Source organism: Gastrolobium bilobum, unplaced genomic scaffold (genome assembly GCF_033153095.1).
Source record: "Gastrolobium bilobum isolate Gb01-03AN ecotype WA unplaced genomic scaffold, APGP_CSIRO_Gbil_v1 utg3870, whole genome shotgun sequence".
Classification (NCBI taxonomy): domain Eukaryota; kingdom Viridiplantae; phylum Streptophyta; class Magnoliopsida; order Fabales; family Fabaceae; genus Gastrolobium; species Gastrolobium bilobum.
In genome coordinates, this window is record NW_026895180.1 from 1,365,248 (window position 1) to 1,388,200 (window position 22,953).

A 22,953-nucleotide genomic window follows, 5' to 3' on the forward strand; every position below is an offset into this window, starting at 1 on the left:
AGTAAGCAACTTCTTAGGGACACAAAAAAGCCCAAACAAACACCATAGAAGATGCAGGATCAGAGTAATTACAGGAAGCAATCAAGGAATTTATTAGAGAGAGTAATAATCGGAGCAATTAAAGGAAATGGAAAACATGTGCTGCAAATCTTAACAATAACTGATGATGATATATAAGTAATAAAAAACAAGCATCAAATCACTCTGGCCTGCAATAAACGGCCATTCCCACCTCTCTAGGAAGGTATGCCTAAACCTCTCCTAACCAATATTTGGAATGAAATTGTCATTCCATGTCTTTTTACAAACCAAACTAAGGAATCTTCTTGCAAAATAGAGGCAGGAGTGGAATCATCATTCCAACGTATCAAACTTGCTTTAGGTTTATTACAGAGTGATCCTCCTACTTTTGAACTCTATTTGGTAAACCAGAATTCACACCCTGTATTGAAACCCTAAATCTAAAATGGCATATCACATTTTGAATATCATTCTTTTTTAAAAAGAGGAAATTTTTTATTAGAGAAAGAAAGAGATAGGAGTACAAAAAGTTGGAGGATAAGAAACACTCAACATAGACAAAACAAAAAGGGAGGGGGGGAACAGAGACAAAGAAAAGGAACTCCAAAAAACAATCAGTCAGTGTGGAGAGCAACCCAATCTCTTTGCATATTGAAAATACCAATTCCCTTAAACAGACCATGTGCTAAACACCAAAGAGAAACCATGAAGACGATTCTATCCCATTACAAATTCAGATGTGAGGAAACAACGTTGAAGATGCAGGCATTCCTTTCCAGCCAAAAAAGCCACAAAATCCCATAAACCACACATCGCCACAAGAATTTTTTTTTTCCTACTTACCAAATCCCTGAAAATAAATCTGCAGAAACTGATCCAGCAAACCAGGATGAACTCAATGCACACAAAAATATCAAATAGTTTATCCAAACGAATCACACATCTTGAGCAGTGGAGAAAATAAAATTGAAAAACTAAGCAAAAGCACCAAAAAAAAAAATTTAACGTAGTAGCAGACAGAGTAAGGAATAAGAAAACCATTAACTAAAAATATTATCCATATCCAGGGACTTGGAGAACCTGAGTATTTTTGGTATACTGCTCATGAATATCCTGCACTTGTTGTTCAAGCTTTTTAAGTTGAAGTACCATCTTCTGTATGTTGCTAATTTTACCTTTGCATTCTCGCTCAAGTTTGAATGCTTCTTTCGTTGCCTTCATGGTGGACAATACATTACCAACAGACAAAACAACAATTATGAGTAATGAAAATCAAGAGCATGATAATGATTACAACATAAAATAGCCATAGTAAAAAGGAAAGTAACCCTGACCCAGTAGTTCAATTAAAATGACAAGCATAAGGCTGAAGTAAAGGGGGTAAAAGCATAAACCAGAAATGGTAGTGCACAGAACGGAAAAAATTTGCCCTGTTGCAGGATGAAATTTTTCATCTACACATTGTTCAAAAGCAGTTGGAAAAAGTGGGAGTAGGAGTACGACATCCCACTAACATACCATGGACACGGACTGGCTTAAATTTTCCTTCACTTGCTTGACTTGGGATGTCGTTTCCAACATACTTGCAATTTCAACTTTCTTCTGGGAGCAGCTTTCCCTCAATTTTCCAACCCGATGCTTCAAAAGAAATTAGAATCCAATATAACTCTAGGTAATAAAAAATACACACAAGAAAGAGTGAAAATCGAAACAAAAGATCATGACAACAAATTTCCATATCATAGGGCAAGCCTCTGCAAAATTGAACAAAGACAACATCTTCCAAGCTAAAGACATGCAATCAAAACATATGCGGAAAGCTCTACAATACTATAATTTAGTAACAGAATAATGTAACATATTGGTTGAAATTGAAAGCATTAAGCAAGGAAGGTTGGATATGGAGCTTTTCCATCCACAAACCTTGTGCCAATATTAAAGGTAATGCAGTATAAAAGCAAATAATTAGTCCACAAAAATTGACCATACTTGGAGTAAAAACAAGAAGTTTCTCACAACCCCCGGTGCTACTTTAAAAATTATAATAAAGTATGCCAGGAACACACTCAAGGAGGTAGAAAATATCGCACAAAGAGCCAACACTGAAAGTTTGGATCAAAGCTCAAAATGTTAGTGCAGGCAAATATACCATTATACTGTGGTTTCTTTGATGAGCAACGAATACTTCCGGCCTCATTACAATCAAGTTTTACCAAAACTGCATATCGATATTATTAAGTATTAACTTGTGATTACAGCAATGAGAACTAGCCCATGTCAACTACTTCCATAGAAAAAGAAATTTTATAAGAAAAATAGAAACCAAAGATTTTTTAATAGAGAAAGGAAGAAATGCAAACAAACTCCTTTAAATGATCATGAGCAGAGCACCATAGGAAAGCAATAAACATAGTCCTATCCCAAAAGTAGATCAAGCGTAAATGTCAAATCGTTAAAGATGTGGGCATTCAGTACCAACCATGAACACCAAAGAACTTCAAAAAGCTGCATATTGCATAAAAATTTTGACCTCCTTCAAAACAAAATTTTATCGAACCATGAGAATTGCTACAAAGTAAAGGGGCACACCCAATGTTCATCAAGCATGATCCCACATACAATGCTTTATCAACAGAATTAACAAAACATTGATTTATCATGATTGTGGCATAAGCTAGACCTACTTTAAATTATATTAGTGAAATACATTTTTGCTGGAAATGCTTAGTTACAATACTTTTATTAATGAAAATGGACCAAACACATTACAATATGATAGAATTGAACCAGAAAATAAGGTAAAACTGTAATTTGTATGTTGGGAATTTAAATGAGTGGTGAAATCTCACATTGATTAAGAATAGACTAGGTGAGAACCATATAAATGGAAGGACCTATGAACTCAATGCCTTAAGGTTTCAGGTCGAAACATGATGTCAGATTCACTTGTTGTGTTGGATTGTCAAATAACCCATCGATGGTGGTCTCCCTCCCATGGACTCCCCCTGGCCCACCTAATAGTGGTATCAAAGTTAGGTTCAGCTAGGCCGGCTATCTGTTCAGGTGTGGTGAGTAATTGAAGATGGTAGTTGGTGCAGTTTGGGTTAAAACGACCCAAACCCATGTTGCAAAGCCAAGTGTGGATTCTGGGTTGGTAACCCTATAAATGCTTGAAGAAACTTCTACTTGAGGGGGAGTAGCTCTTGGACTTGATGCTCACACTTGAGAGCGAGAATAATGGATATTCAAATGGAAGTGGGGAAGTCCCACATTGGGAAGGAATGGATTAAATAAAGACCATATAAGTGGAAGGACTAGTAAACTCAATGCCATAAGATTTTGGATTAAGACGTAGTGTCAATCCCACTTCTTGTGGTGGATTGTCGCTTAGTCCATTAGTGAAAATTCTCTCCTACCATGGGCTCCCCCAAGCCACGTAACACCGGTATCAGAGCTAGGTTAAGGTCCACAAGGTAGGTTATGTACTTGGGTACCCAGTGAGGCTTCCACTAAGGGGAAGGATACTACTAATGTCTGGTCTCACACTTGAGAGGGAGATTACTGGAGATTCAATTATGATGGAGTCCCACACCCACATTAGTTGGTAATGGACTAAGTCAGTACAAGAAGACCCATAGACTATGCTTTAACATATTATGAAATATAAAGAAATAGGGAAACTAATCCTAAGAGATCCTCTAGGATACTAAATTATATTAAGATATAATCTTAATATTATACGATATCCTTTGGATATTCTAACACCCCTCCTCAAGTTAAATCTCCCCATCATGCACTCAAAGGGCTAAGTAACTACTCTAACAATTTTGACTAACAAGGCCTAACTAACAGAGGCTTGCCCACTTCACTCTTTATGCCCATCCTTATTTTTTCTAACGGATATTTTCCTAGTTAGGGCTTGATGCCAACACAATTCTATGACCGATCATTAATTTAGCAAGGCCAAAACAAACTTTCAAATTTATCCCCCATGAAATGCGTTAGCAATAAGACTTGCAATTGTAAACCCATCTGGAGTTAATTTTATGATTTAGCAGGCACTACCAATTCTTGCCAAAATAGGCACAATAAACAGCCACCCAATGAAATTCCTAGCTTTCATTGTCTACCATACACAAGTCCTTGCTTCATATGCCAAGAGTACATTATGGAATGTGAAATTTTCAAACCACAAAGACCATTTCACACTGTATTTACAATGAAAATCTTCACTAAGAGACAAGCACATAGGCTTACATACCAGTTGTTGTTCAATCTTAGCTTGGCAGGTAGGTATCCGGTTCTTCAGCTTTTCAATCTTTACATTTTGTTCTACAAGTTGCTTGTCCACATCATAAACCCATGACCATGCAAGTTTCTTTTTTAACTGCTGAACCTGTATGGATATTTGTTCAACATGTTCCATAGCTTTAATTTTAACTTGCAGCTCATTAAGCTCCTTTTCTATAGGCCTTATTGCAACCTCTAATTCTTCAACTATTCCATATGCAATCATTATTTCATTGCAAATGCTTTCCAGAAGATCACTGACTTGCTGAAGAAGTGTGGCCTTGTAAAAAAACTTTTTAATAAATAGTCAGCATAGCTTCTGAATAAGCTTCATCAAAAGAATAACATTGACATGAAGAGATAACCTTAAATTTATCTTTGTTATTCCCAGAATGCAAAAATTCTCTGCTTTTGTCTTGACTCATAATTACACATGGATTCTCCACATCAATCTGCAAAATGAGAAGATTAAAGAAAACTTTAAAGTAGCAAGAAAATAAAACCAATGAAAAAGGAAATAAAAGGCATTGCTAAAGATTTTTTGGTTGTTAGGTGAACAAAGTGATACGAAACCTTTTAATCATACATACACAACACAGACCTTCTCTCAATAAATTCAATTAAGGCAACTTGTTAATAAAATAGATCATTAATCATGACCTAGTCACAAGTACATTAGTTCTTCCAGCCATCCACCTTCCAAGAGAAAACTTAGCAGCTGAGTATGCGCGCATTAATGCTTACAAAAAAAATTATTTTAGAAGTTACAATGCAGCAAAACAGAGCGACAAGTTCAGAAGATGTCACCTAGTAATACAAGATACTGAAGATAGTATATTTTAAAAAGCCATGTTGTTGGAGAGAATGCCTACATTAAAATGTTCGACAATTTCTTGGAGATCTGCTTTCCGACTGCCGACTTTCTTTCCTGTCAACAAACCCAGATATAGAACATAATGGTGAATAAAACATCCTTGACAATTTGCAGAAAGTCTACTTCAAAGGGCTGCTAAATTACTGTAACATTTAATTAACAAAATACCAAAAGTATGTTGAATATATCAATATAGTCTTCTTGAAATAGTCATAAGCCCAAAAAAGTACAAATTCATTATCAACAAAGAAAAATACAAAGTTTGATAAAAAAAATTCGAAGAGAGGAAAAAATATTTCAAAATAAAAAGAATGGCTTAGGGAGAAGTTAAATCATTTGAAATTCTTTAATTCAAATGACAGCAAAATGAAATAATTAACTTAAGATGGAATTTGTGACTGCAAGGAAATCAACCTATCAAAGTTAAACTGAATTACAAGAGTCTGTTAAATATATCTTTGAAACCACTTTAAAACCAACTCAATTGAGCATTCACCATAAAGCAAAGTTCTGCAGTTTAAGTCGTTTTGTTTACATCTATAACTTTGTGTCATGAGATGAACCATCAAAATCATAAGAAAGAAAAGTGCTAAAATCTAAAAGATTAACACTGACTTCCTTCCAATAGGTCGACCAATCAAGCATATCTCAAGAAAAATAATCTGTTGTCAACATAAGCCTATGGTGACAAACAACTTAGTACTGAAAACAATTCAAAACATAAGAAAACGCACCTTGCTGGTCTTTTAATATAGTAGAGCTTGTGGATTCAGATATCCTACGTTCTACAACGATAACATCACCATATATTTCAGGCTTAAAAGCATCCTCTCCTTCATTTTGAATTTCAACATGAATGACAGCATTGCTACAGAGAGACAATAGAATAAAGAACTGTGTAAAAAAATTATGTTGGCCATTTTTGTTAAAAGATAACAATTCTGACGGAAATTTGAATCAAGTGTTTAGGTTCATTCTTTTAATAAAATAAGAAAGTAATAAATAGTCTTGGGTAAAAACATAAGAAAACAAGATATCCTAATTCACCCATAATATAATCACTTTCAAAAAATTATAATCTTAAGTTACAAATCAACTATAAATACAAAAATGTTGATTATCAGTAGACTCAAACCCGTTTTCCAAAGTTGGATACTCTTATGTGTTATTTAACATGATCATGTCATATGAGAGAATCCTAATTATACAAGGGTAAATCAATGGTGATAAGCAAAGAGAGAGAAAAAATATTGGAATGGGAAGTTACAAAATCATCACGTTGATTTGTTCATTCCTCTCACATGATATGATCATGTTAAATATAAAATGAGAGGATCTATTTCCTTCACTTATCTTCTAGTTTGGATATGAGGGCCTGCAAACTAGGGGCTTGTAAAAATGACTCCTAAAACAATAATTGTTTTTTAGTTTTCTTGTGTTAGTGGTGACCATTGTGTAATTATGAGAATTCATTAATGGCATTTTTGTAAATAAATTAAATTTCTTTTTAATTTTAAATCAAGTTTGTGTCATTTTAAGTGAAACTACTGTTTTTTTATACTTATTTAGTGATTTTTTATATTCTCTCTACTCCATTAATCTAACTTCTTCATTACAACTTCTTTAAAAACTTATGAAACTTAATTAATAGGGTTTTTGCAAATAAATACAACTTCTTTATAACTTTAAATCTAACCATATTCAAACAAGTTTTATTGTTCTTCTGCTCTCAAAATCAGTTTTCAAAGTTTATATTCAAAAGAATTTAAAAAAAAAAAAAGAAGTACACACCCTTGATTTTTCTAGATCCTTTCCATCTAAACGGCTGTGAATTTTTTCCCTACCCATTCTCTAGCTTATTATTCATTTGAATCCCCACATTCATTTGAATCCCCTATGATGGGTAATGAAACCCCGAGTGGCAGATTTACCTGGCACCAGTTTTAATGAAATCCTTCATAGTGGAAGCCCTTTGAGTCCCTTTGGCTCGACAACCAAATGCAACACACAACGCTGTTAGGATTGCACTCTTACCACCTGTAAATACCAGAGCCAATCAAACAAGAAGGATTCATTACACAAATTATTTTTCCCTTATCCATGACACAAATTTCCTAAACAACAAGTCCTGAATGAAACGAAAAAGTTGATAACTAGCACCAAAACGAACAAAAACCCATTGTAAAACACTTGTTCCAACGAACCAAAAAAATAATAATAATAGGGAATTTCTTTTTCACATATACATTACTGAGCACATAAACTTCACAAAACACAATTCATTTTAAAATTAGCACGAGCATCAAATATAACAAATTATAATTCCCTCAAGCAATAAGCGATTAAAATAATTATTAAAAAAAAAAAAAAAAAAAAAAAACATTAAAATAGATTGTGAAGAGTGACTTACTTCCATTTTGACCAGTGATGAAATTGACGTGGTTTCCGAACTCAGTCTCGTGGCTGGAATGGCACATGAAATTCTCCAATCGAAGTCTCTTGATGATGCCTGCATTGGGCTGCTGAATCGTACGGTAAACCCTAGAAGAACTAGGTTCCCCCATTCCTCACTGCTTCCTTCCTTCCTTCCTTCTAGAATATTCTCTTCTCTTCAAGCTACGATGCATCAACTCAGAAGAACACGCACCCACAGAACAAGGAGTTCTGTGATTGGGAAACTGAAAACAATACAGAATATTATGAACTGATGCGACTTTTTTATGAAGCCAATAAAAGAAACACGGCGCTTGCAAGGTCTCAATGGCGGGAACAATTATTTACTATTTTGCCACTCATTGAGTGAAACTACAAAACTTACAAAACTTGGGCTTGGGCCTTGGATTCAATAAGCCCATTGGTTAATCCAAATTGAATTTGGATTCAATTAATTCTTTTATAAATAACTTAGTTTCAAATCAAATTCAAAAATTTAATATATATTTTTTATTAAAAAAGTTACTTATACAATACACAAAAATCCCAAATTAAATATAACAAAATTTAATATCAATAATTTTTAAAAGAAATATTGTTTTAGTTTCTTATCATATGTAATAAATCTTAACATATATAAGTTCTGTCAAGTTCTAAAAATAATTTTACAATGTAAAAATTAATAATATATTAAAAAAACACGTCATTTTGGGTTGAACATATTGAAATTAATAATATATTAAAAAATATATAAGCTATTTAAATTTGGCTTTAATGTTCCTATAGTGATCTACATTCAATCCATGTCGTTTTGGGTTGAAAAATAAAAAAATTATAATGAGAAAAACTATTATAATCCTGAAATATATTATAATTACAAAAATATCTTGATTTTTCGTTTCAAAATGACATCATTTTAGGCTCAATATAAATAATTTATTTACATTTGCTGCAGAAAAAGCGAACCCTTTAAATTTATACATATAATTGTGTTTTTTTTGTTTTTTTTTCAAAATATATTTCAATAAGCATTTGGTTACACAACTAACAAAATAATCACTTTCTTTAAAAACTTTTTTTATTCCCACAATCTCTCCATTGTTTTGAAATCAAGTTTAGGGGTGATTATGTATCCAAAAAAAAATTTAGGGGGTGATAATGGAGTATTATTCATTAATTCAAAGATGATATCCAAATTTTATCCTTCGAAGAAGAAAACAAATACTAATTTGTATTAGCAAACCTAACCTCTTTATTTTCTACTATGTGAAGTACATTATATGAAGGGCAAGGACTATGTTTAAGAAAATTTTGAAAATAAATATTTATGCTTTACATGAAAAAGATAATGCAATCGTAGATAAAAAATAAGGGGAGAGGTTATAGTTACTACTTCTTTTTCTTACTATTTGTTACTACTAAATCGTAACCGTTGATTTTCGTCAATCTAACGGTTATAATTTATTGAGTCATACTTATTAATTAATTATTAATTTTCAATAAATTATAATCAATAGATTGACAGAAATCAACGATTACAATTTAGTAGTAACAAGTAGTAAGAAAAAGAGGTACTAACTACAACATTCCCCAAAAGATAATGTAATCTTTATTTTCTACTGAATTCTCATCCTCTTTATTTTCATGGCAAACATTTTATAATTTATCTGAAGGTAACGGAATATGTTTAAGAAAATTCTAAAAAAAATATTCACGCTTTTTTTTTTTGGTATCCTAAAATATTCACGCTTTACTTGCAAAGGTAACGCAATCATAGTCAAAAGAATAACATTTAAGAAAATCCATATTAAAAATCATATATGAAAGATGTTGATGATATTATGCCTAATAAATCGAGTTCATTCCTTAAAGTACAAAGATTTGAAGATAATATATTTCCATTTTAATCATTATAAGCACCACAAGAGAAAATTCTCTTCCTAAAAAGGCTATAAAATAAGGTTAAATGTGGAAATAAATCCTAGACAGTAACATGAAAATTGTAGTGAATATTTTGACCATTTTATTAGATTAATTAACTATTGAAAAAATTATATTTTTAAAATATTAAAAAAATTAGAATTTTTATTTCAGTATTAAAAATTATTATCATTATAAATATTTGAGCCTAAAAACTTATTGATAATAACTGACATTGTTGGAATATAATTTAATGCAATTGATTTCTTTGTTTTACTTTAATAAAAATTACTTAACTGTTAAGTTTTAATTATTTAAATATTAAACAAAAAATAACTTGATCTAAACAATTTAGGGAGTTGAATAATTAATAAAGGTAAACAGGACAAAAAAAGTAATTACACAATAAATTAAATAGTAAATTATCTAATATATCATTAATATTAAACGTTGTTTGAGAACCTAATTTAATGCTTAAAATAAAAAGATTCAGCATTAAAGATGGTTTAAATAATATTTATTTATTTCCTAGAAAAAGTGAAAAAAAATAAGAGACATTATTATTATATTAAATGTTTCCTATTACATTTTCGTTGAAAAAAAAAAACATTTCTTATTCTGTAAATAAATATTTTCTTATTTATATTATCACATTATAATTTTTTTTGCATTATGATACTCTTTAGTAGTGCACAATTTATTGAATTAAATACACATAATTTTATTTCAAATACATTCAAAACTTTAAAATAAAATTAATATTCAATTAGGGAATTATAACCCAAATACATCTCCACTGTCATTTACATGGGGCAGAACATTCAATCCTCATATGTCCCTATTTCATATACCCCGTAAATTCAATAATAAGGGGATAGAATAAAAGAGTTGGATATATATATAGAAAAAGATACGAGGCAAATAAGCTTATATCATTTTCCGTGTTAGATGTATATTATATTAATAATCTGATAAGATTATATCATCCTATCGTATGTTTGAGGTGATCTAAATATCATCAGAATATGATATGAATAAACTAAAATACATTTATTAACAAAATATCATATAATTTATTAAAAAATAATTTTAAATTTTTAAATTATTCATATAATTATAATTTTAAACAATTGCAGATTTCCCTTATGAACAACTAATGTACCATTCTCTATTCTCTGCATTTTATGAGTTCCAAACTCTACTCTTGCTCTCCGAGCTTGCTCTAACTATTTCCATATGCATCTGCCACAATAATTTCCATTAGGCTCTTCCTTAAGGGTGACATTTCGACCCCACCATCAAACATGTAACTTCGTTTCATAATTTCATCATCTCGTCACTGATAACTGATAAGGTCCCAAGCTCTCAACATCTTCATTCTATTGGATGTAGCAGCTAAGTTTACAGCAGCCATGTCATTGGATGACAAAGACTCATTCAAAGATCTCATGAAACAATAAATCTTTCTCTTCAAATGAGACTTCCAATAGTTCTTTATCTCATTATATGTTCATCATGGTGAATGTCATGCTATCACAGACCACCTATAAGTGCTAGAAATTTTTGTCAAAATAATGTAACATTTTAATTAATTTTTCAACAAGTGAATGATCAGTCAAATATATTCAGAGAGACAGAAATGTAGGGGAAATAGAGGATGCCTATCGACAGAAACAAATAAGAGTTGGGTATCCATTCAAACACTAAAACAAAACCCATGGCATTGAAGCTGAGAATCACATAAAATTTCGTACTTTCATCAAATAATCAACCTTTTCAATAAGAAATCAATCAATAACACAGAAACAGATACCATCCCCCAATTTCCAGAAAATTAAATGAAAAATCCAGAGTCAATACCTTCTCAGTTTCATTTTGGAGTCAAAAGAGAAAAAAACATATCCATAAATCAAACCCAAGCAATGATGCTAAAAACATAGCCAAGACAGGAGAACAACAGCGAACTGTTTCGCATCTCTCCTCACTCTTTCGCAGTCACCACCTCGATTTCAACCTTCGCCGGTGGTAGGGGCTGGCCCATAGCTTTGGCTCACAAGTGGCAGCAGTTCCAAGGAAAATGATGAGAGGGTTAATTATGGAATAAAATTTGTTATCATATCATATTCAATCCTAATCCAACTCTATGAAGCACCGACACTTCAAAAACTCTGACATTTCGTGTTCGACACTTCCCGACACTCTCCGACACTCCAACACGCGTTATAGAGACTCAAAAAAAGGTTCAAAGGATGCGTTGCGTTGTGTTTTTCGTTGGATTACGATTACCATTTTATTGAGTTTAATATAAACATTTGGGATATCTTAAGTTTCTTTGCAAAATTGATGCTATTATAACTTATAAGTTTAACTTCATTTTTTTGTTAAATTATTGAATATTAAATATAATATACACTACATAAATTAAATATTATTTAATATCAAAACGTGACCTAACGTGTCGAAATCTAACATTTTTTAGAATTAACGTGTCAAAATGTCGTGTCGTGTCTCGTGTCCCGTATCGATGCTACATAGACCCAACTCCCCCTTCGAATAAGTTATTAGGTGTTGGGTAGGATAAGATAAAGCAATAGGATAAGATAATCATATCTTATTGACCCACCAAACAAAGGATAAAAGGAGGATAGGATAGAGATATCCTATCCTATCCTTTCTATTAGATGCTCCAAACAGGACCTAAAAGTTTTGGCATTAATCGTCTCAACCAAAAATTTAAAGTCCAATTTTTATTTTTTTTGGAAATAAGAGTCTAGTTTTTTAACACTAAGGGTGTGCATAACAACATTCCCGGAATCAGTTTTTTTAATTTGTTTGGAGGGAACTGTTTGGAGTGCTTTGCTGGTCTATTTGGAAGGCGCGCAACAAACTGGTCTTTAATAACAAAGTGTCTTCCCAGCAATCCGTGCTTAGAGGGGCAAATATTTTTGTTGCTCAAATCAATGAGGCTCATAAGACCTATGTAGCACCGATACCGACACGGAACACGTGACACGATACAACACGACACTCCGACACGTTAATTCTAAAAAATGTTAGATTTCGACACGTTAGAACACGTTTCGACACGTGACACGATACAACACGACACTCCGACACGTTAATTCTAAAAAATGTTAGATTTCGACACGTTAAAACACGTTTTGATATTAAATAATATATTTAATTTATGTAGTGTATATTATATTTAATATTCAATAATTTAACAAAAAAATGAATCTAAACTTATAATATTCATAAATTTTGCAAAGAAACATAAAATCTCCCAAATATTTATATTAAACTCAATAAAATGGTAATCGTAATCCAACGAATCTAATAGTTGGAACTAAAAACTCAACGCAACGCAATCTTTGAACCTTTTTCTGAATTTCTATAACGCGTGTTGAAGTGTCGGGGAGTGTCGGACACGAAACGTCAGGATTTTTGAAGTGTCGGTGCTTCATAGCATAGGACCCTCGGCTTTGAAGGGATATAGAAGCCCACCAAGGAGGAACAATATATTTGCTAGAAGTATCCTGACGTGGGGTGGTACAAAGTTAATGTTGATGGCTCCAGCAGTGACAACAATGAGGACTGCTGAGAGACGATTCTGGTAATTGGATTGCTGGTTTTTGTCGAAATCTTGGTGCAGGCTCATCTATTAGAGCTGAGCTTTGGGGCTTTCTCCATGGCATTGAGCTTGCTTAGGATAGGGGAGTTACAAAGCATCGGGTGGAAGGAGACTTGCAAGTGGCTGTTATGCTTATCAACAAGGGTTGCGATGTGCAGCATCCTTTGGCCCCTCTGGTCACCAGGATTCATGAGCTTCTAAGTAGGCAATGGGTAACTAAGGTCACTCATATGTACAGGGAAGGGAATATGGTTGCTGATAAACTTGCAGCCATGGGTTATGGTTTTTAGATTGGGATTTGCATGTTATGCATGAACCCATGAACCCATGCCTGAGTGCAATGCCCTGTTGATTAGGGATCGGATGGGCGATTCTAGCCCAAAATTTTGTAGTAATATGTAGTTTGTTGTTGTACTTCCATTAGTTTAAAAAAAAAAATGGATAGAAAACTTGTTTGGTAAAACCGATTTATTTTTTTGTTGCCGGTATTAACAGGTTCACTTGTCTCTCTCAATCACTCTCTACCACTACCATCACCACCACCGCTACCACCATCATCGCAGCCACTGTTGTTGCCACCACCGTCATCAACCACCATCACCACCACTACCACTACCACTACCACTACTGCCATGTCATCATCATCGCCACCACTATCGCCACTACCATAACACCACCATTGCCGCCACTACCATACCACCATCATTGCCACCACTACCACCTTCGCCACCATTAATGTCGTTGTCACCACCACCACCGCTACCATTATTATTATCACCACCACGCTACCATTGTCGTCGCCGCTGCCACCACCACCACACCATATGAAAAGGAAAGTGATGATCCAAAAAAAATTTATGCTTAATAGGAATTATTTTTTTATTATATTATTTGCTGTGTTATCAAATGCAATTCTCATTCTCGGAATAAAAAAAGAACATGTTATCAAACATTTTTTTTTCTCAAAAAATGTTCCAAAGCACATAAACAAAAAAGAATTGTTTCTTTTCAGAAACAGTGCTAAAAAACAGAATGGTTGTCATGCACACCCTAAAAGTTTTAGCAATGATCTTTTTTATTGTAATACAAGATTTTCAAAGTTATCAAGATTTTCAAAGTTATCAAACATACACCTGAATTAATAATAAAGGAGGGGGTGAGAGCATGTGTTCGAATCTCTCCAGTACCAACTTTGAGAGAGGTTTAAAGCCTTAATCCTGGACCCGCCTCGAATCGGATTAGTTGCGAATGAATGAACCGATTGGACTATTTCTAAAAAAAAAAAATAATTAATAATAAAGGCTTCAAGACATAAAAAAATTTGTCATAAATGTGCAGATCATATTAAAGCTCATTAATCAATTATTTTATTAAAAATAAAAAAATATTTACAATTGTAGAAAAAAATTATTTTTTATACACTTTTTTTAAAATTATCACATTATTCTTATTTTAAATATTATTTACCAATTTATCCTACTTTTAAATTTATTTACCAAATCATTCTACCTTTGACTAAAGTAGATCACTTTCAATCACATGGATCCCACAAATATAACATGTGTCATCATCATATAACTCATATAGAGAAAAATAATAGTAGGATACAATAATAAATATTTTGGGAATTTGTTTTTCTCTTTCAATATGGATTTTCTCTAAATGCTTTGTATTTTTCCAAAACCCAAAAATAATGTCATTTCGGGATTGCCGGAAATAATTTTATCTCGTATAAACACTAAATTATTTGAAAATAAGATAAATACATAAATAATTTTTCAAATAAAAATAAATTGGTCATTTTTTTTTCTTCAAATATTGTGTTGACTCATACTAAACTTCATTACTAGCATGGGATTAAAGAGTTAGAAAGTCACTAAATATAGTAAGTAATAATCCTAAGACTCAAGTAACATTCATAGAAACTCTCAAACTCTATTACATGAACTAAATGTGAGGAAACAATTTGAATGAAAGTTACCGTGAAAAATAATAAATTTTGTTACTTATAACCAATTCTTACAAAAACGATGAATTGCAATATGCAAGACTAGGTGTTCTAAACTTATAACCATCACTTTTACTATTGTTGAATATTAGAAACTTATCCTGCAAAAAACAAAACAAAGAAAAAGAATTTAACTTCTAGATTGAGTGAATCGTATAGCCTAACAACAGGACCATTGTCTCCGAGCTTCATTTCATTATTATTGATTAGTCTCGGTCAAATATCCAAATAGTACTATTAATTATATTTGATATTCTCACACTACTACCTAATTGCTCATCACCTTCATTGGAACTAGCTTTAACACATATTTTTGTTCATTAATTCACTAACACTGATAGTTCTTGATATAAGAGTTTCCTTTAATAACTTAGCCCTCATAATATACCTGTAATGGTACTACAATTACTTAAATCTATTGCCACACAATTTTCTTCAAATAATAACACAGAGATAATAAGCCTCCACTATATTGTCACACCATTTATTCAAAGAAGGGAAATAAAAAGCAAAAACATTCATCAAAATATAGCAATCCGGATGCTAGCTATTCATAACATGTGAAAAAGAACATAAGAGGGGAGAAAAAAGAAAGGGCTTGATGTGCAATATACAAATAAACATGCAATCACGAAGCCAGAATTAGAGAGAGAAAATACATTCATACAATATGAAATGCAAAAGAGAATAAAACACATACAATTTTACATGGATACAAATGGAGAGGCCACATAATCAAGGAGATTTCTTCAGGTAAGTTTATCAAATAGAAAACATTATGCATAATCTATGCACATAATACTATTAAACAGAATACATTAGAATGACAAATTTCTAATTTACTATACAAATACTATTAATCTTTCATCTTGTCCTTGCAAAATAAAACTCCTCGTCAAGTAAATTAATGTATAGTATAGATGCTTGCAACTCATAAATAAAACTTCTTATCAATTAAAATAATGGATAGTAATATCAATTTAAGCAGGAATAAGAAGAAAAAAAGTACATAAAATAAATAGATAGACATGAAATTACCAAAATTTTCCCCAAATCACTAATTCAAATTTATTACTCTTTCTTTATTAACTCGTAAACTATCAATTAAGAGCAGGGAGAGAACCTGGATTTGATTCCAACCAAATACATCTTTGGAGAGGGACAATGAGTTTTAACTGTGACTAAACCTCGACTCGGGATAGTCTCATAGCCGGCTCAAAGAGTTGAAGCTTGTGGGGATATCCAGAGGGTCAACTCGTCTCAAAGAGATAATTGGGGTCGTTTTGTACCCAAAAAAAAAAAAGATTGTGATATCAATATCCAACTCTTTGTACTTTATTGATTACACTTTTAGGAAAAGATCAAATGAAATCCAAACGCAAGATCTCACTCTTAAATAATTTAATTATATTTTTCCTCATATAAACCTCATTAATAGGTAAATTAAATGTTTGAGAGTAAAGCAAATAATCTCGAATGCAGATACGGTGAGAGCAGGCTAGCATTTCTTACATTTATCATTACCTTATCTAATTGTGTTCTTTTTGTATAAGGAAGGCTTGTCACCTACTCCTTTTTAAGTTCCTGAATTCAACAATCACTCGTCCAGAACAAAGTAGAGAGAAATCATTTGGATTTTGTCAGTTTTCTGCAACTATGGAGAAGAAGAACGGTATTGTCTGCGAGATCTGTAATAAGAGCTTCTCCAGCGGAAAAGCCATAGGAGGCCATATGAGATCTCACTTAGCCATATACCCAATTCCTCCAAAGCTCGAAACAGAGAATCAAGCACTGGATAACGCGGCCGAGTTAGCCCACTATCCAATTCAATCTGCTTCTGCACTGACTTCCCATCCCAAAAAGAAACCAACACAGAATTCCCGATCTTTGAAACGCGACTCCTTACCCTCCTTGGTAAACTCAGACAAAGAAAATGAATCCGGGTCTTACCTAAAAAACCCAACCCGCAAAAGATCCAAATGTCACCGCAAATTTACTACAGCGGCTGCGGCAGAAGATGAACAAAAGAAAACGATTTCAATACCTGAAACTCTTCGTGCAGTAGAAGCCGCTAGATCTCTATTAATGCTTTCCAAGGATAAATGGCCAGAAAGCGAAGAAATCAAGTCTCAAAAAATGAAGGAAACCAACATAATAGAGGCAAAAGATGGTGAAAACGGTAGAGATGACTTGCTCGTTCAAACTCGCTCTCGATCTAGGTTCAAGTGCGAGTGGTGTGGAAAAATGTTTCGAACTTATCAAGCACTAGGTGGGCACAAAGCAAGCCATAAGAAAATTAAGAATCTATGCCAAGAAGGTGGTGACATTGAAGATGAAAAAGGTGGCAACAATAGTGATGTTGTGGATGAAAAAGTGTTTGAGTGCACATACTGCTCCAAAGTGTTTAAGTCTGCTCAAGCACTTGGTGGTCACAAGAAGGTACACTTCTCCCATACTATGGTTACCAATGCTCATGCCACTGCTAATGAATTTGGTGGCAAACTGGTAGTAGATCTTAATTTCCCAGCTCCCAAAGAAGATGAAAAGGTTAGTCTTATCAAATTTTCATCCATGTGCAGCGAAGAATGACTGCTTCTAGTTTCACTAAGCAATTAAGGAGGTAAAAATTTACAGACTTAATCTGTAATTCTGTACACAGTTATACACTGTGTGTTTAGTTCTGAATGTTAAGAATTATGTATGCTTTAAATCGTTTTAACAATTTGACATTGTGGGTTGTAAGAAAGAATTTTATTTTGATTACCATTTAAGTGTTCTTGCTAGAAATTTTTATCTTATTTGTTAGTTCTTGTTGTTTAGCCTAACTATTTCCCCTCATCTCCATAAAGACCAAAATATTCCTACTTTATTTGTTTGTGTATGTGGGGCTTCGTTCAAGAAAGTAGAAAACCTGGGATGGATGGCTTCTCTAGAGTATGCGACCAGGACAGGAATGGGAGACTGGAAATTTATAATTTTTAAAAGGCTTGTACTTTTACATGCAAATGTGACTCCTCAAGCTTTGTATTAGACTAATGGACTTAAAAGGTTTTATAAAATGGTGTAAAACACATATCATATGTAACTTACTGGACAACAACCATACACAAAAATTCTTTGCCATTATATATTCATAGATGTCTTGACACAAATACAAAAGTTGTTTGTCTCCTTATAGAGGATTTGATACAAAGTCAAGTCGAAGTTTCTTTGAATTTGAGAAGAAAATTTTGAACTATGAATTTAACTATAGGAAAAGTACAGAGCCAAGCTACCTATGCTGATGCTCTGATAAGTGTTTTTTAGATTCTTTGTGGCTTTCTTTGGAGAGAAATTCAAACTGGATGAATTAATCACTTTTTTAAAATTTTATAGCTCCTGTGAATTCTGATAGTTTGCTTGAATCCATTGCTGGAAAAAATGTTAGATCTAAGAGAAACACCTAAGAAACCACAAATCTCATAAAAGAAGCATCATATCTATTACCAAAAGTTTAGATATGCTGCAATGAATTCAAAGATAACAAAACAGGGGATTCAGGCTTGTGCAAAGTGTGGCACCCTCTATGGGGCCCAGGTGACTTAAAAAAAGGAGAAACAGACAAAACTGTACAAAAGTTGTCAAATTTAAGTAACAAAATGGGGAAAAAAGCACAACTGGAGCGGTAAAGAAGGTTGAATGGTGTGAGGCGTCACATGTTTAAACCTTAAGAGATACGAAACTCAAGTCATGTTATTATACGAAAGATGCATAAATCTTGGGTTCTTAGATGTTCTATCTAAATTTATGAATATAGAAACTATGGTTTCATTTACACTCTTGTTTGCTTCCAAATATTTTGAATAGCATCAATACTTCATGAGCTAAAATGCATGTAAACAAGTCATTTAAATACACTAAAAAAATTTATACACACCAGAAAACAATTATATCCGAACAAAAGAAAGCCCTCCCCCAAGAAAAGGACTTCTGCATCATGAACAATCTCAACATCTGACAAATGTAGAAGTATAAGACTTCCGTATAGTAACCTAGGAAGGATATACAAATTAGCATGGCTCCAAAAACAATAGTCAATTAAACTTCTAGAATAAGGTACCTATGGCCTATTTAACACATACAGCTAAAGCTTGACTGAAAAAAAAAAAAAAAAAAACTAACACAATTTCAAATCAGAATATTTGCCCATTCTTACATTCATAGCCCAAGAAATCAGGCAATAGTCCTCATATATCAAAACAAAGAACAGTGGCTATAGACCCAAAATGAGTAGGGAAACAAGGCCAATTGGATCATAGGGAAAGAGTCCGAAATTAATAGGGCCAAAAGGAATAACAAGACATATGAGTCCTAAGAAAACACTTCTTAGTTTTCTATTTGTACCTAGAGTCACTTTTGCTTAATATATCTAAGATTGGATCAGGAAACTTGTAAGCATAAACAACTTAGTAGAACAAATCCTTTGCTTGCAATTCATCTATATAGACCATTAACCAATCAAAACAGAAACATGAATGTATCTGGAGAATTATCCCTACAAAACAATATTAGGAAAGGAACGACCAAACTTGCTTTCTTGTATAACTTATAAACGAACAACTTTAGTAAAACTCAGCTCATTCCTAATCATACATTAACTTATATAATTACTACTCTCTACCCATATGATATTATTATGTTCCTAGATTTTATTGAATGAATTAAATTAGCTCATGCCTTAACAAGAGAACATCGACACAACTGTTGGCGTTGCCAACATGCACATGTAATCAGCCTATAACAAATACAAAGCTGTCTAAAATAGACCCACGTAATAGATCTGACCCTTCGTATAGAACTATTTGTCTTTTTTTTATGTTGTCATAAAAGCAGAGATAATTCCATTCCATGGTTTAAAAGAAAGTGTTAGAAATTATGTCATCTCCATGACTATTATTGTGAATCTTACCAAAAAACTTGACCTCATTCAATTACTTATGATATGAGAAAGAAGATAGGTTACTCTAAATATACAGTATTAGATTAGAAAGTAAGAATGATTGAGTACCTCACAATTCACAAAATGAGACTCCACACACAGCGGAAGCAGCATCCAAGGGACGATGGCGCTTTGTACTGGATCTGAAATACACAATTATCTTAGAACTAGATAAAATTTCACACATGCAACTACAACGAAACGAAAACCCAAAGAAATGGGAACGACTACAGAGAAACTGAAAGTCTGAAGGTACTCATAGACATCGAATTCTTTTCCCTTGAAAGAGTTTTGGTTCAAATCGATGTTGTGTGCAGATTCATGTTAGCCTCAAACCCCTAGCTTACGAAACTTGATTTGACAACTTCGCTTTTAATTCTCAACACCGAATCCAAACTTTTTTGTTTGATTGTAGAAATTGTTTTGATGCAGTGAGTGAAGTGGGTGATGAAATCAGAATGGGCTCAAATATAACTCTCTTTGTAAATTTCCATCTTAGGCCCGTTCGTTCGATAAAAACAAAATTAAAAATAAAAGATGTTATTTTATAAGAAATCTCAAAACAAATATTATATTTCGCCATCTTTTTTATTGCAAGCAAGGACAACCCAAAATATAAATTATTAGTGCAATACCCGTGTGCGTTGCACGAGAAAATTTTTTGTTTGTTTCTTAAAAATTAATGCAACTTTTAAATAATTTTTATCTATAAGGACATAAACACCTAACTGTATTTGAACACAACAAATTTTTATTGTGCTAGTTTTTCTCCTTTTAAGTTTTAGCTTTATTTTTTATTTGTTTTGGAGATTTTTTATTTAAACAACAAAGTTAAAATAACAATGCATAACCTAAATATACTATATAATCACTTCTATTTTTTTATTTTTTTTAACTATCCTAATACTTCAATAATAGTAGTAGTGTTTGAATTATGGAAAAAGTTTTTATCCTTTTAAATGACACAAGTTATGTTATTTCACTCTCACAAAGAGATAGGACCCACACCTTTATTTTTTTGTCAACTCTCTCTCTCTCCTTCTTTATCTATCTCTTTCTCTCTCTTAAAATGACACAACTTTAGAATGACACACATTTCTTTCCTTTTTTTTTGTGTGGCTAAGGAAGCACCCAGCCAAAAAAATAAAAACTAACAAAACAAGTATCAAGTTACAAAGCTACGAAGGTAGCTCATAGAAGCCTTATCAGCCAAAACTACATTATAAAACTTAGGGGGAGGACCTTGAAGATAACTAAAAGTGCCTACTGAATGATGATCCAATGAGAAGTTTGCCAGCCAATCAGCACAATGATTCCCTTCCTGTAAACATGTTGCAAACGAACAGACCAGTTCCTAGATAACCATGCTCGTATCCGAGTCACCAGATGGCAAGGAAGCACGGACACTTGTAAAAACAGGAAGAGTCGGGTCCGACACGCTCCGACACGGCGACACGCTCTGACACGCTCCGACACGGTGTCGGACACGCGGTTGACTTTTTCCGACACGTTGACCATTCCGACACGCGAATTTGACCGTGTCCGACACGGTCAAATGGCATTTTCGTAATTTTTTTTATTTTTTTAAATTTTTTTTTTTTTAAAAGTTAAAATATATTAATAAAGTTTCCACTTGATCATATCAATTTTATTTTTTTTCTTTTTTCCCCTTAAGTAGATAAGAGATCATCTCAGCATCATTGTTGTCAATTCCTATTACGCTCTTGTTGTATCTTCTTCTCTCTGATCTCTCTCTAATATGATTTGATCTCTCTATCTGATATTATATCTCTCTCTCATCTCAGTTCTTATTTTTTTTATTAAAGCTTCCATCTTTATAACGTGTTAATGGGTATTATTAATTTAGTTTAATTTTTTTGTTAAATTGTTAAATATTAAATGAAATATACACTATATATATTAAAAATATTATTTAATATTAAAATGTGTCCCAACGTGTCGAAATCCATAATTTTTTAAGATTGACGTGTCGGAGTATCGTGTCGTGTCGTGTCGCGTGTCGTGTCACGTGTCGCGTGTCGTATCGGTGCTACATAGCCAGATGGGACTCACGAGCATCTTCACCATATTTGGTGAGCACCGCAATAGCATTTCTGGAATCACTTTCTACTATCACATTTCGCCAACCCCTCTTCCAAGCTGTTTCTAAACCTTTCAAGATACCCCAGTATTCAGCAACCAACGCAGAACAATTGCCAATATTATATGTGAACCCACCTAACCAATTACCAGCATAGGCACGAAAAATACCACCACAAGCAGCCAAACCAAGATTACCTCTTGAAGCACCATCCGAGTTGATTTTAATCCAATCCACAGCAGGAGGACTCCATGAAATGAAACACATTGAACTGCCTGTGACTGTTAGCATGACGTTATTTTGGCTATAAGCCTCCGTAACATAAACAGCCAACCTACTAACAACAAATCCTTTATAAAAATCACCATTCGAGCGTTGACCATGAACCAGAGCATTTCTCCACTGCCAAATCTGTGAACATGCTATAAAAAACATAGTAATCCAAGAAATATTATTGACTAACACATCCGCATTCTGTAGATTAACCTGAAGCCAACTGCTTAAATCTCCCTGAAAAAATTCAAACACTTTATAATAAGGGACAAGCTCCAACCAGAAGCGTTTAACCTGCTCACAATCCCTTATGACATGGATTATGGTCTCATTCTCTTGGAGACAGATAGGACAAAGTGGATCAATCGTACCCCAGCCAGCCAATAACATTTTAGTTGGAAGTCTTTGATGCAGAACCTTCCAC

General features: G+C 33.0%; 2 protein-coding genes and 1 long non-coding RNA gene across 3 annotated transcripts in view; 1 reads left to right on the plus strand and 2 right to left on the minus strand.

Moving 5' to 3' along the window:
• LOC133297829 (structural maintenance of chromosomes protein 6A) overlaps positions 1-7,749 on the minus strand; it is a 29,291-nt gene extending 21,542 nt beyond the window's left edge. The window contains exons 1-8 of the mRNA XM_061497039.1: positions 7,596-7,749; positions 7,117-7,222; positions 5,920-6,053; positions 5,184-5,239; positions 4,677-4,763; positions 4,283-4,603; positions 1,540-1,659; positions 1,102-1,236 (exon numbers count right to left, since the gene is read on the minus strand). Of these exons, the coding sequence (XP_061353023.1) occupies positions 1,102-1,236; positions 1,540-1,659; positions 4,283-4,603; positions 4,677-4,763; positions 5,184-5,239; positions 5,920-6,053; positions 7,117-7,222; positions 7,596-7,749 (1,113 nt within the window). The remainder of the gene's footprint in view (positions 1-1,101; positions 1,237-1,539; positions 1,660-4,282; positions 4,604-4,676; positions 4,764-5,183; positions 5,240-5,919; positions 6,054-7,116; positions 7,223-7,595) is intronic.
• A 9,084-nt stretch (positions 7,750-16,833) lies between these two features.
• Positions 16,834-17,766, plus strand: LOC133297836 (zinc finger protein ZAT9-like). The gene has a single exon (XM_061497046.1). The coding sequence runs from the start codon at positions 16,834-16,836 to the stop codon at positions 17,764-17,766; it is 933 nt and encodes a 310-aa protein (XP_061353030.1).
• Positions 17,767-19,092: 1,326 nt separating this feature from the next.
• Positions 19,093-20,573, minus strand: LOC133298539 (uncharacterized). The gene is made up of 3 exons (XR_009749818.1): positions 20,395-20,573; positions 20,225-20,298; positions 19,093-19,208 (listed from the first exon to the last, which is right to left on the minus strand). It is a non-coding gene; the product is annotated as an uncharacterized LOC133298539 (long non-coding RNA).
• Positions 20,574-22,953: the final 2,380 nt, after the last annotated feature.

Coding starts and splice junctions, on each gene's coding strand:
- LOC133297836 (XM_061497046.1), top strand. CDS start 16,834: ATGGAGAAGAAGAACGGTATTGTCTGCGAGATCTGTAATAAGAGCTTC.